The sequence below is a fragment of the Limulus polyphemus genome, unplaced genomic scaffold (genome assembly GCF_000517525.1).
Source record: "Limulus polyphemus unplaced genomic scaffold, Limulus_polyphemus-2.1.2 Scaffold524, whole genome shotgun sequence".
NCBI lineage: Eukaryota > Metazoa > Arthropoda > Merostomata > Xiphosura > Limulidae > Limulus > Limulus polyphemus.
The window spans coordinates 88,626-103,492 of record NW_013666134.1 but is presented as its reverse complement, the minus strand read 5'-3'; the positions used below and the strand labels follow the sequence as shown (position 1 = coordinate 103,492).

Sequence of the window (14,867 nt, the reverse complement as noted above, 5' to 3'; positions counted from 1 at the left end):
GGTTTTGTCATCATCAGGTGTAGTATGTTCTTAATTATATTTATACTTGAACTGCAAGCTATCTAATTAGCCCAGTACGTACTTGAACACTACGTGCATTCTTATTCTTTAATACTGCATTATTTAATATTGATGAAATTTTAACCATTTGGTTTAATAGTACTTGTATATCAACTGCACAGCTTTACAGTTCATCCACGATATGCTAAAATTAGAACTAAGCGATTGATTTAATCAGTTATCTATGAGCATCAGTTACACCAATTAATGTTACATAAATAACCCAGTCATAAAATAATAAGCATAATTAGCATTTCTGTTTATTACTGTTTTTAATTATTACAGTAATCCAACTAATTGAAATGTTGCCATTATGATTTCTCATTATTGTTTTTGATTAATAGAGCTGGCCGATTAGTGATATTTACTAATCAATTTATCAATGGCCCCATTAATTGATTACATTTGATTCAATAATTAATACAGCGTTCTTCAAACTGTAGTACATACATGCAAAAAGAGAGTTGGCAGTGGGTGCTTTCAGACAGTTTCTTTCCTTCTAGGCAGTAATTCAAAAAGAAAAAACAAAAAAAAAGATGGCAACAGGTGCTACAAGCCATTTTTCTTCCCTCTAGTCCTTGAGACCCTTGAATAATGAGCCCCACTCTCTCCCAAATCATCAAAGTTGAAAAAACTGGAAGTAAACAAAATAACTTATAAAGCTAAAATTGGAAAGATCACAGATAGCCAATTATGTAGCTTTTTGCTTAACAACAATCAAATATAATAACAATATTTTGAGTACTTGGAATAATTGAAAATAGTAATAAGTGGAAACCCTAATTTTGATTATTTGATTCTTTTTGTGACAGTCAATTTAATCGTAATTTCGAGTAATTGATTGTTATAATAATTGCAGGCAGTAATAATTGAAAACACCAGTTCTGATAAAATCGATTAGTTATGTAATCAGTGTAATCACTGCTCGTAGGTAGCCATTCCAATTAAATAACCAGCTCCATTAATTAATTCAAGGTTGTTCATCTTAATTTACTAGTTTCAGGATTCACGAAAATAATCAATAAATTGAAATTAGTTTTTCCATTTATTACTATTTTTGAGTATTCTAACTATCAAAGTCTCGTGATAATAATCATTCAGTTCAATGTAATCAATTAATGAGCCTGACTGTTAGTCAGTTATCAAATTCCAGTAACTGCCCAACTCTAGTTTTACACAAGTTATATATGTATTGTGTTATGACTTTCAAAGGGATGCCATTCAGTTAAAGTGAAAGGTACAACACCAGTTTTAATTCCTGTAGCCAGTTAATTCCTATTTGATTTGTTCTTAATCACGTTTATTCCTCGTGTTTTTTTAGAAGTGTATGTCACTTTGTCTTTCAGTAAAACTGCTGATGTTTTATAAACATTTGGCAAGTACGAGTAGAAATTTCTTACTTAGTTTTACATTTCACATTTATTTTTCATTGTTTCTACATAAGATACTGTTTGTAAGTTAGATTTTTTTAAATTAACTAATGGTAAATAAAGTTCATCTATTTTGTCAGATTTATTAGGATATAGAATTATCACATTTTAATGGCCATTAACAGAATAATGTTGTTAATGGAAAAGAAAGCTAAACCACATTTGATATGCAAGCAGACAATCACTCAGACAAATAGAAAAACTCTAATAAAGCTTTGTAATGTATTTTTATGACTTTTGTTTCATTATTTTTAGTGCAGGTGAAGGGGAATCAAAAAAGAAATCCAAAAAGAAACGGCACAAAGATGTAGATGACCATGACTCCAAGAGTGACTTGAAGGTAAATTCCTTGTAATTACTCTGTATGTTTTTGTTCAGAAATGGTAAATGCAAAAATAATTTAAGAACTAATGAAATGTCCCATCAAAGCTTCAGATCAACAACAAAATGGTCATTGAAACCATGTGTATGTCTTTTTTTTTCATTGTATCAAAAGTAAATAATACAAGAAAATTGTAACTATGTCAAAAAAGGAAAACTTTCAAGTTAAACTGTGGGTAATAAATTGTAAAAAAAATCAGTTTTATAAAAATTTGGAATATTTTGTATTGCACTAGTTTGTATTTTAGTTACACAAAAATACTATATATTTGGTATGTAACGTAACATTGTGTTGAGCAGAGTTCTGCTCTTTATTAGCTGTATTATTTGTAATATACGTTATTGTAATAATTTCATTATTTAGTTGTTTGATTGCTACTGCTGTATTATTTCTTGATTAGGTAATTAAACTAATTTTAAGCAAAACTATAAAACAGTGGAGATGAGCAAGTTCCAAAATAATGGTTTATTTACATTAATTGTTGTCAATCCTATTTTAATTTTAACAGAAATGATGATTGTATAATATTGAATGTAAGTTGTGAACATCATTGTTATTAAGTTAATAATTTTATGAGATTAAAAAATCTCAAGTTAAGGTGAAGAACTGACAAAAAAATGGATTATTTTTTACAACTAAATCTTGAACAATCTAAATACTGATTTTTATTCTTAGAATTGTGAAGAAATACTTCTAAAATCTTTCATCTTTGACTAGGTGGTAAGGTTTGTTTACAAATGGGTTATGAAATGGGAAATTAACACTCAAATTGCTATAGAGAAATAGGCCTTGCTTTTTTCATTTTGTTGGTAAGATTTTGAATTGATGATTCAACAGAGCACATTTAAATAAACTTAATTATTATTTAATTTTATTTTATACAGCACACTGTATCAAACCAGTGCTTGAATGGTTCACTTTGATGATATAAAGTAGCTTTGAAAGTTTGGGATGGCTTGACTGGGTAATGAAAAAACTATTATAAATGTACAATGTACATGCATTTATAATAAAGTTTCTTCATTACCCAATCAAGCCACCTCAAAGCTTTCATTTTCTGAAAAGTGGTTTCCTTTTTATCAAGTTTTAATAAAGTACACATACTTGAAGGATGATTTCAACTTGAATTACAATAATTATTAAAATACGAAATTTGTGTACTTTATATAACCCATTCAATGTGGCTGGTACACATATGGCCTCTAATTTTTTTTCTATTGACTGCAGCTGGTAGACATATGGATTCTTGCTTTTAAAATTCCCATACGAGGTATTGGATCATATATTTTTCTGGTAATATTGTCCATTGATGCTCCCCCATATGTTGCCATACAGTAAGTCAATTATTTCTGCCCTCTATGTGTCAGTTTCTCTCAAGATGTCAATAAGGCCTGTATGATAACATCTCGCTGCTGAAACTGGAGAAAATCCAGATTATTTTATGGATTTACTAGATAGCATCAATCCTGATGAGTTGATGCAGTGAATAGAAAAAACATTTAAAAGCCATATATGTATCATCTGCAGTGAATGGGTTAATGGCCTTATCATGGGTCAATGTTACAATGGCAGATTACATACATATAAATTCTTTTAGATATATTAGTAATTCATTTCATTTTGAAACTTTCCAAACTCTCAGAATTATTTCTATTTGAAAATTGTTAAGGATTTGTTCATATAAAGGAATATTCAACTAAAATTTATCTTATTCTGTAAGTTTAATCTATGTTATCATTATTCATGACGTTAGAAAAACAAGTAGGTTCATGAAGTCTTGATAGAAATAAATAAAAACCCTATAACCCGAGCACTTTCAAAAGGTGGACCTTTCATATTCAGGGGCAAACTGGGAATGATCAGAAGTAGAAAGGTCCACCTTGTGAAACTGCTTGGGTTATAGGGTTTTTATTCATTTCTATCAAAGTTATCATTATAAAATTATTCAAGTTTTTCTTGATATGTTTAGTTTAGAGAGTTTGTATTTAGGTTGGTAGCATTCTGAATGTAGCACTGATTCCATTAGTAAAATAAAGAATGTAACTGTGACATTATCTACAACAAAGATATTGTGCATATTCATGAAAACATATATATAGTTTGAGTATGCAGTTCTATACAGTTGTTCTTCTCTACTAATCAGAAAGTATCACTAGCTTTATCTATCTAATCTTGGTAGTAATTTTGGTTTAAAAATGGAAGACAGCTAGGGACACTCAGAAACTATCCCACTTGCAGGATTTATGTTTAATCTTTCAGTGATTGTGGTAGTTTTTTGGTTTAGTGGATGAGATGTTAACAGGCATGATTAAACTTTATAAACTACAGTAGCGTGACTAATGTACAGCCTCAAGGCATCTGGGAAAGTTGTGAATATCACAAGCTTAGAACTGGAAGTTGCTATGAAGAAGAGAAAGGCTTAAATTTTAGGTAGGCAAATCATGGTAGCTAAGATAAGATAATGAAGACGTAGATCTAGACCAAGGCTGTGATGAAAGCATCCAGTTACAGGAAAATAGTGATCTGAAAACAAACATCAGTGAAATTTAGTTTTAGAAGTGAAAATGTGGAGGCTTGAACTTAATTTTTGAAACAGACACTAGCTAAGTACATGAATTCTATACAGGTGATTTTGTGTACTAATCAGTAGTGTTTTCACCGGGTACCTGGAAACTTGGGTACCCACCCATCACAGTTGTTACCCTATTCTTAAAAGAAAGGTTCTGCAAAGTTTAAGTCAAAGTAATGTAAACAGAGCTGCAGACAAATTATTATTTTAAAGAGAAGATAGTAAGTAAAAATCAGAAACAAGCAAAAAAAAGTCATGAGACAGACAGTGAATATGAAAGTGGAAACAGTCATAGTGATAGACTCAGATTAATTCTAGTAGTGGGCCAGTGACACTTATTAGTAAGTCATTGATTGTTAAGTTTAACAGTGTACAAAAATCCTTGAGTATCTTATAAATCAACTTAATCGACAATTCATTATACTTTCAAAACTTGCTTATACCATACTGACTTTTACTTCCGTTTTCAATAATGAATATAGGAGACAAAAAATCAAAAAATTATCGGCTGATTCCCTACGTACAGTTGGTTCATGGTTACTGCCATTTTATAGCATGGCACAGTCGTCATTCTAGGACAGAAATGAGACCTATCACTCATAGGAAACTTTCAAACCTGATGAATGTGTGATTTATAATAGTAAATACAGTAAATTTTTGTATCAATATAAATATGACCTTCCGAAAGTTTCTACATTTTTGTATAACTTGTTTCAACTGTAGCTAGCTGCTGCTCATCATAATTCGAGGTATTAGGATGTGGCGATCATTGCCGTAGAGTCATTGTTTCACTTCATTGAAATTTAAGTAAGAAACTCGCACACTAATCTTAATGGGGAATTATCAAAGTTTTGTCACTGAAATATTTGAGGTAAGCTCCACCCATTGATTGTGCTAACTTTTCTGATAGTACAGGCACACTCGGTGGTCTTGTAATCTCTCAGTGTGTGTTATAATGACAGGTGGCTGTAGATACCACAATGTCCATGCGTAAATGTACATATGTACAACCTAAGTGTCATCATCATCTACAAATATTGCCTGTGCAACATGGGTATTGTGTAATGACAGTCAACCAGTGTGAACTGTTAAAGATTGTTTCATTACCACTTACCAATATAGATATTAATTTTGTGACCACTAAGTTGGTGCTCATTACTAATTGGTTAAAATTTAAAAAATGGAGAGATGTTTGTTTGAATTTGTTTCAGTACCTCATGCAGAATAGTGAGAATGCATACAGTAGCCTATACCTTGCAGGCCTGTGCTATAGTACACATGGTGACCGCAAAAAGTTTCGGGGTGAACATTGTTTTCATCTTTCATTTATAATTATATCATCTACTGTTTCCTTTTACTCTTCCATCCAAACATTCATAACTTTTTGTTATTGGTAATTTTAGATATGCTTTTGCTAGAAAAATAAAGACAATGTTGCACACGAAGTAAACTTAAATGGTGTGGCATCATGATTCATATAATGTCTTGTCTTCTACGTGTTAGAAACTGTTGTGTTGATAGTCATAGGAAATTATCGGCCACCCGGATACCCACCTGAATTACCCATCCGGGTAAGATTTTTGGTATCCATTCAAACACTACTAATCAGGGATTACCACTATCTAAGTAATTGAAAACATATAGTGTAGTTGGGCATTCAATTCTTTACAGTTGGTTTTGTGTACCATACAGGGAGTACAATTAGCTAAGTACATGAAAGCATATAGTGTAGTTGGGCATTCAATTCTTTACAGTTGGTTTTGTGTACCATACAGGGAGTACAATTAGCTAAGTACATAAAAGCATATAGTGTAGTTGGGCATTCAATTCTTTACAGTTGGTTTTGTGTACCATACAGGAAGTACAATTAGCTAAGTACATGAAAACATATAGTGTAGTTGGGCATTCAGTTCTTTACAGTTGGTTTTGTGTACCATACAGGGAGTATAATTAGCTAAGTACATGAAAGCATATAGTGTAGTTGGGTATTCAGTTCTTTATAGATAGTTTTGTTAATTAATCAGGGAGTACCACTAGCCAAGCTTCAAGACTTGAAGAAAGCTATGGAAGTACTCACTCTCAATGTGGGACAGGAAGGACCTGCAAAAACACCAGAAGAAGCTCTTCATAAACGTTATGAATTTTGGGAGACTCAGCCTGTTCCAAAATTGGGTAAAAATGCTCATTGTCTTTTATGATGTCAATTTTATATTTTAGGTTAAATGAGATAAACAGTATTGTATTTTACGTAATGTAAATTATCTTGTATAGAATACAAAATTTGGCATGTTTTATTTTATATATATTTAGGTTCGTTGAGGTCAAATTAAAATTGTCCTGAAAATAAAAAATGTACATTCTATTTATCACTTCTTTTTTTTTATCATCATTTGAAAATATAATTGAATACCTGTGTTCATATATTATCTTCTCCCATGAAAAGTCTGTGGTATTATACATGTTTATAACCCAAGAAAGGTTGCTATATATATATATGCTTGTGGCAGTTTACAGTCTTGGACTTTAAAATTGTGTGAAACTGTGGATGTCATTTCTAAGCTTTATTTTTATTTCTTCTTTCAAATAGGTATAACATATTTACTTGGAAGTTTACTATTCATTCAATGAAGCAAGTGGAATGCTTATAACTTAACAGTTAATGTTTTTGGTTGGCATAAGCCTGTGTGGGTGTGTATCCCACTTTGTAATTAAGTTTGTTTGCTTCTTAATTTCTTGCAGATATTAAATTACTGTTTATTTATGCTTAACTTTTCCTGTGGGATTACATCAAAAACCACATATAAGTAGAACGTTCCAAGGGTAATTAGGTTTCTCTTATTTAAAATTGGTTGTTTTCCAGTTGGTACATTGCCAGTTTAAAAACACTACAGATATGTTAAATTTAAAATGTAAAGGAAAGTGAGTATAATAAAGCAGCATCTTCCTTTCTTAAAATATTTTTTTATTATTAAACAACTAGTACAAAAACTTTTCTTTTACACATGCAGGACACAAAACTAGGGTACAAATGCAGTGTAGAAATGTAGAAGGTATTTGTCATGATATAAAAGACTGTTTGGTTTAAATATTAGTGATTAATTTATATTTGTAAGTGAATACTTTATTATTTTTAAGTTTTGTTATAATAAGAGTTAAAAGCAGACAATTGAAGAAGGTTTTGTTAATAACTAATTGGTGTCAAAAATATAGAAAGTGGCCAGAGACTATGTAATAAAGATATAAATAGCGTGAGACGAGCGGGAAGCAGCAGACAGACAACAATAGACATATAAAAGCAAAGAGAATATAGTTGGTGTGAAGTTAAGTAACATGAAAGTGATAGGCCTAACGTTTGATATGTTAGAGTGAAACTAACAGTATATAAAAAGATAAGAATGATAATTTTATTCCGTCAAAGTGTGGTTCTAAAGTAATTGAATCAGCCTGGGTACAATTTGACAAAAGGAACAGAGGATCTTCAGAAGAAAGAAGACCAAACGAATTACGATAACTTGCACCACAACTGCAAGTGAATCATACACAGAATACTAGTATGATAGGAATATAGAGAAGATAGTTTGACTTGTCAACTGAACTTCTAAAGTAATTGAATAGGCCTAAGTGGACTTTTGCCAAGAATAAGAGAACTATATATAAATAGTGTTTATGATATGCCTGTAATTTCTAAAGTGTGAATACTTTGTTATACATACGTTTAACTTGTTCCGAATATATATACATATATATATTATTTGAAAACAAGTAAAGTGTGTACTTAATTGAATAAGTAGAGTTGTTTAAACATTTGTTTCAACAACAAGTAAAAGTTTGGAATGGTCTGTTCTTTCATTGGGGTGTGTGTCTGTGAGCCAGACCAGTTTCGGAGAATTCCACTCCTCATCAGTGACTCTGGACACTACCACCAATGAAAGTTCAGACCAAACCAAGCCTTTATAGTAGGGAGGTATCGAAAATCGAACTGATGTATTTAAGTGTTTTACACTCACAAAAAAGAAACCTATCATTCTGTAGGTATTTGAAGAACTTCTAGCAATCCGCCACAATTTAATTCTTCATCACTGAAATGTTTAAACAACTCTACTTATTCAATTACGTACAAGCTGCCTAGTGTCGGCTAACAATATGAAGAATTAAATTGTGGCGGATTGCTACAAGTTCTTCAAATACCTATAGAATAATAGTTTTTTTTTTTGTGAGTGTAAAACACTTAAATACACCAGTTCAATTAAAGTGTGTACTGTTTATTCATCGTTGAATTTATCATTAACAAGTCACGGACACCTACTGTAGAAGAATCCTAAGCCCAACAACAACATAGTATATATTTATACTATTAAGAAATATAACTAAAAGCCATTTATTTTGACAATTGGCAAAAAGAAGAACTTGTATATATCATTTACAAAATCTGACATTATTCTATTGGAATAGATTACTTATGAATTAGAACTATGATAATGGTGAGGGATATACCATTTATCAGACTTACCTTATTCTTGCAAGTCTTACTTATGAAATAAAATTATAATTGATAATTAAGAACTATTACGGATGCCAAAGTTCACAACTTCATTAATATATATCTACCATGTACTGTCTGCTGCCTTTTGTGGGAAGGTAGTTGCTTAAAGTTAATGGTTTAAAATGTTTTACTTGAAACAGATCAGTAGAGGTGTTAATTGAAACTGTATCTTGAAATTGATATTCCAGCTTCCATCAGTGTTACATATCTGTATGAATAACGTAATGATAGCTAAGCTGACTAGAACAGTATATATTACTAAATACAGAAGAAGGAAAAAATAATTTGTCTTCTTAATATTAGAAAAGTAGTCCATTACCTAACTTCCTCCTTGGCCAGTGTGCCATAAACTAGTTCTCGGCTGTGTATAAACAATTTGAATTAACCACATAATGTTTATTGAATGTGCAATTTGCTCCAGGGATACATATAACAAAAGCAAAACAAGTGTTGTACATGTGAAATTTGTGATAGTATATATTGTAATCTCAACAACTTTCATAGTCATGATAACCTGATAGTGACTATCATAAGAAAACATTTCATGTATGTACCCCACAACAGTGGGAATGCCAGTTTTAGTTATAATTCGTGCTTGCCAGTTTATTGAGATAATAATCATAATTTGTAAATAACTGTAGACTAGTATTTTAATATCAATCATTTTTAGTTGTTTTTTCAAAATTATCTATAAAAATTCAACATGTTCAGTATAATGTATTTACAGCCTAGTTAAGATGTTATTTTATCAAATATTTTAACAATTTGCCATATTGTTGGTTATGTTCTCTTGAATTTCATTGCCATTGTACTTTGCAATATTTTTTTAATCGACAATTTGGTAGTTGATTACAAAATAAAGAAAGATGTGATAATGCTGTCAGATTCTTTTTTTTTTTTGCAGATGAAAAGGTTGTAGAATTTGGTCCCATTGAACCTTCCAAAACTGAGAATGATATAAGAAAAACAGCCTACACTCTTCCTCAGGGTTTCAAATGGGATACACTTGATATTAATGACCCTTTAATTGTGAGTATAACTTGGGTAATTATTTTCCAAAGTTTTATTTTGCTCTGCCCTCCTTTTTGTAATTTACATATATTTAATTTAAGGACAACAAGGGACCTGTAGTTTCATCTAGGCTGTCCCATTAACTAAACCAAACTTTAAAATAAAACATTTCAAAACCAGTCCTTATATTTCATATATTTATCAAGACTTCCCCAAAACTCCCTTAAATTAACTACATCCACCACATCAGAAGTCAAAAACCAACCACCCTGTTAGAAAATAAAACTATCTTAGCTGAAGATGACTCCTACCTTGTCACAATTTACATCCCCTAATCCTACTATTCTCACCGTTGAGTGTGAAAAAAGATGATACAAAACACTATTAACTCCCTTAACAGTCTTAAACACCTCAATAAGATCCCCTCTTAACTCTTCTTTTTTTCAAGGGAAAACAATTTCAGAGATTTTAACCTTTCCATCACAGGTATCATTCTAGTAGCCCTGCTCTGAGCCTTTTCCAACAGTTCAATGTCCTTCTTAAGGTAAAGACCCAAGGCTGAACACAGTACTCCATATGTGGCCTAACCAGTGACCTATACAATAAAAGTATAACCTCTTTAGACTTTTATTCATTATTTCTGTAGAAACAACCTAAAATCCCATTTGCTCTTTATCTCCACTTATTTATGTATCAAAATTGTAATTCTGAAACAATTACTTACTTCCTCTTTCAGTTACAGCTATTCTCTATTTTACTGCCCTCTAGTGCACACATTTTCACTCACCACTAGCCTTGAACTCTCACTTAATTTCACATGTATATCACGTGGTTCAGCTGCTTTTAAGCATGCAAATTAGCATGCAGAAACCATCCACCAATAGAAGTATGACACACCCTCTTAGCACAGTTGATTCCCTCTATGCATTTGAACCAAATCGTCACTTCTCGATTTGGCACAACAGTGTTAAAATCTAATGCTTGATTTTAGACATTTTTTTTCATTTAGTGCATTTTGAAAATATTCCGTTACTGATTTTCACATTTCGAAGTATTGTTTATAATCCACTATCAAGTTGGATTTCTTTATTTGATTGTGAATTCTATTTCTCACTTAATTACTGGTAGTGGTCAATATTTTTGAATTCACAACTTACTATTATGACTACGTTGGCTAATGATGGTATCGGCATTAAACAGTTCGTGACAATGGCTGCAGGTATGGCATTATCGGCGAAGGAAGTGTCAGCTGTAGTTTGTCAGGATATGGCTTCTTTCGTGTGGACTGAGGGATCCCTCGCTCTACAAACAATTCTGTCATTACATGAGGAATTCGATCAAGACGATGCAGGCTTGGACAGCCTCCCATTCCTTTGCTGTACAGGCATATTCTAGCCTGTTGAAGTACCTAGACCTCAGATACCATTTTTAGACTTGGTATCACAGGTATGTTGTGTTTTATCTTTGTCACCTGTGTCATTGACCCTCCCCTTCCTTATTAAATGCAGCACCTAGTTCTGAGTATTTGATTTCCCCCTTCACCTGATATTGGGGTCCATGCCAAACATTTTGCAGATCACTTACATGCAGGGGTTAGTATGCCGTGCCCACATGTACTGCAGAGGCTCATGCATTTTCATATCATCTATCAGCAAATCCTTTTTCAATGGCCAATGGGACAACAATTGGATTCACTTTTTACCCTTAATAGTTCGGACCCTTATACTTAATGCATTTTTCCTCAAGCATAAGTTGTTCGCCTCTGTTTCTCCCTCACAACACTCCCTTATTATATGTTTTCCATTCACATGTTGTCTGAGGCTTTTTGTCATTCTCCCGAGGGTTTTTCAGCAGAAGCCCATATCCTCCAAATCACCAACTTATCCATATTATCTTTGTCTGCCCTTTCCCTCCACACTTGGCTCCTGTGTTGCTGGGATGCTTTGTTGACACACGTGCATCTCCACCCCCAATCCCCCCGACTTCCTTGCGTACTGGACTGTACACTCACGGACTAACATGTGAAAAGCAGAAAGAGATTGCTGCCCATCTCTAACATTCATTAGGTTGCTGAATTGGGAATGATCTGCTTTTAAAAATAGGGTCTCATGGTCACCCATTGAACTTTCTCTGGTGATCCGTTCGTTTGGACTCCAACGCATCCCCCCTCGACTCTTCTATTAAGGTGGTGGATCATGCACAATCCCACTTAGTCAAGGTTAGGTCAGTGGCATTTTGCCTGTGTAGAAGGCATGATTATCCCCCTTCTGCAAATCTGATGCTTTATTCCAGATGCCACCGGTCTGGACTGGATTTTTCCTTCTATTTTGCGGCTCACCTCTCTGGCTGGGAACCCTCTCTCCTACCACCACCTGGATGTTGGTTCCCGGGTGACTGGTTTTGGTTGGAGCTAGACCAGCCAATATAAGTTCTCATATGTAAGTGGGTTGGGAATTTCCTCCTACTGCGAACTAGCTGTTACATCTCCAATGCTGATTAGTTTTGGACTGGAATTAACCCTCCAAGTTGCACTTCCACCTTCCTGATGTAGTCCGGATGTACATTCTCGGGGTTTATTGTTCCAGATAATGTTGTATTTGCACACATATTGGTTTAGGTTCTTGGAACAAAGGCACCCTTCCATTCTGGTTCCTACACCTGAGGTGAATAGTTGAGGAACCTCCTCTGCCAGGGACCAGTCAATTTCCTCCTGGTGCCACTGCTCTGGACTGGAGTTGACCTCCCAACTGTGATCCAACATTTCTAGCCACTCTACACACATCCCTCTTCCTTTTGGATTTGGGATGAATCACTGGTTCTGCCCTTTGATTGCAACACAACACCAGTTGACTCCACTTGGGTGAAGGGTATACCTGGTTCAGATGTAATGCGGTCTCCCATGGGTGTGTTTCTTCTACATAGAGAGGGCACACTCCATGGAAGCTCTTCAGACGATTTTAAAGGGTGCTCATCTAGGTAATTTTACACTGTCCCTCCACCTGCTCAATGTAGTATTTAGCTGCAACTGTGAGAAGAAGTAAGTAAGTAATCATATCGGAAATTAATATTTTCCTATACTGAAAGTATATTTCTGATTGATACTTACCTCCTCTCACACTTCCAACCCATCCTCCTCACTTCCAGTATTGTTTTTTATGCCTAAACTTGAAGTGAAGATTGGGTTCAACTGAATAGTGGGAGTCAGCTGCAATAGAAGGGTGTGTCGCACTCCTATTGATGGAGGGTTGTTGCATGCTTGAACACAACTGAACCACGTGGTGTACACATGAAATTAGGTGAGAGTTCAAGGCTAGTGGTGAGTGAAAATTTGAGGGCAGTCAAGTTCAGAATAGCTGTAACTGTGAGGGGAGGTAAGTATCTATTGGAAATATATTTTCAGTGTAGGAAAATATTAATGTTTGAAAGACTGCTGAGCAAAGAAAAGTTTGTCATGTATTCATAATATAATCAGAAAGAAGTCTCTTAATATAAAATGATTGTTATATTTATATTTGGTTATTTTATCTAGTTGAAGGAACTGTATCTTCTGCTCAATGAAAATTATGTTGAGGATGATGATAATCTGTTCAGATTTGACTACTCACCTGACTTCCTTAAGTGGTAAGTAATTCATTGTTCATTAGCTATTAAGATGTGCATAATTCAAGTGTATCTTCCTGCCTGTATAATAACTAAAGAATTTTTTGTTGAAAACATGTAATTGCTTTTGTAGCAACATTCTAGTCAGTGTTTAATATGTTAGGGTTTATAAAACCCTTATCCAAAATACTAACTAGGAAATAAAGTTAACCACATGTAAGATATGCGTATCTTACACAAATATTTTTTTTTTTCTGTGGAAATAAAAAACTGATGCAAGCAACCTGGAGTGTATTATTTAAGAGATGCCAAAGTTGGTTTATTTCCAAATTTGAGATTTGTGTGTATATGTAATCCCATGCTAAAATCATTATGCATAGCATAGCTGTACTTGTCTGGGGGAGTGGTGATGAAGCTGAATGCATCTTGAGTATAGAGACGCATTATAAAAATTGGAAAGTTTAACATATTTGAATGAAAAATTTATGCATTGTTTACAAAGTGGAATTAGTTCACATACAGGAATCCTGAAAATCTACAGTAAAAGTTAATATCATCCCTTTATTTTGACAAGCAAAGGACGGGGGTGAGTCATTTAAAAAATGCTTCCATTTTCCTTCAAAAGTGATTGCTGGAAATGATAAGAAGCCAATAGAAGAGAGGCTAACCTCCGAATGACTTTTCATTTACAGCAAGGCTATAATGCATCACATAATTAAAGCTTAGACTGGTTGAACATAAAGTTAATGAGATTTGCACTTTGGGATGTGAATGCAGAACAAAGGATCAAATTTCATGAAACTCGTGATTATTGTGTGAGACTTGGCATTTCTGATATTACTTATACAATTTCTGGTATTCTGAGAACTTGTATAATAGTGTATAGGTATCTATCTGTGCATATTATATGACAATTCATTGTTATTTGAGTGAAAAGAACTGATGATATGTTTATTTGGCCTGAATGTTGGCATGAGGAAGGAAATTACTAATGAATCTTCATAATGTATGGCATTGTATCAGCAGAAATGTGAATATCTGTGGCTACCATTCAGAATTTAGCAGCTTAAGAATTACAAAATTGACTTTCATTTAACCCTTTCGAAATGGGTCACAGGTGAAAGGCCATGTCATCTCTTTTGTTGACTCGCATTCAAAATTTTATTGAACTACTGGTTCATGAATTCATCTCAATAACTTTGGTATCGCACTGTAGATTATAATTCAAATTTTAGAACTATACATTACTCAACATGTTAATTTAAAAGTAAA

General features: G+C 33.2%; 1 protein-coding gene across 1 annotated transcript in view; it reads left to right on the top strand.

Annotated features, from left to right (window-relative positions):
- LOC106458854 (glycylpeptide N-tetradecanoyltransferase 2-like) overlaps nucleotides 1-14,867 on the top strand; it is a 49,245-nt gene that overhangs the window by 6,621 nt on the left and 27,757 nt on the right. Inside the window, exons 2-5 of the mRNA XM_013918408.1 lie at nucleotides 1,746-1,830; nucleotides 6,466-6,613; nucleotides 9,889-10,013; nucleotides 13,525-13,616. Of these exons, the coding sequence (XP_013773862.1) occupies nucleotides 1,746-1,830; nucleotides 6,466-6,613; nucleotides 9,889-10,013; nucleotides 13,525-13,616 (450 nt within the window). The remainder of the gene's footprint in view (nucleotides 1-1,745; nucleotides 1,831-6,465; nucleotides 6,614-9,888; nucleotides 10,014-13,524; nucleotides 13,617-14,867) is intronic.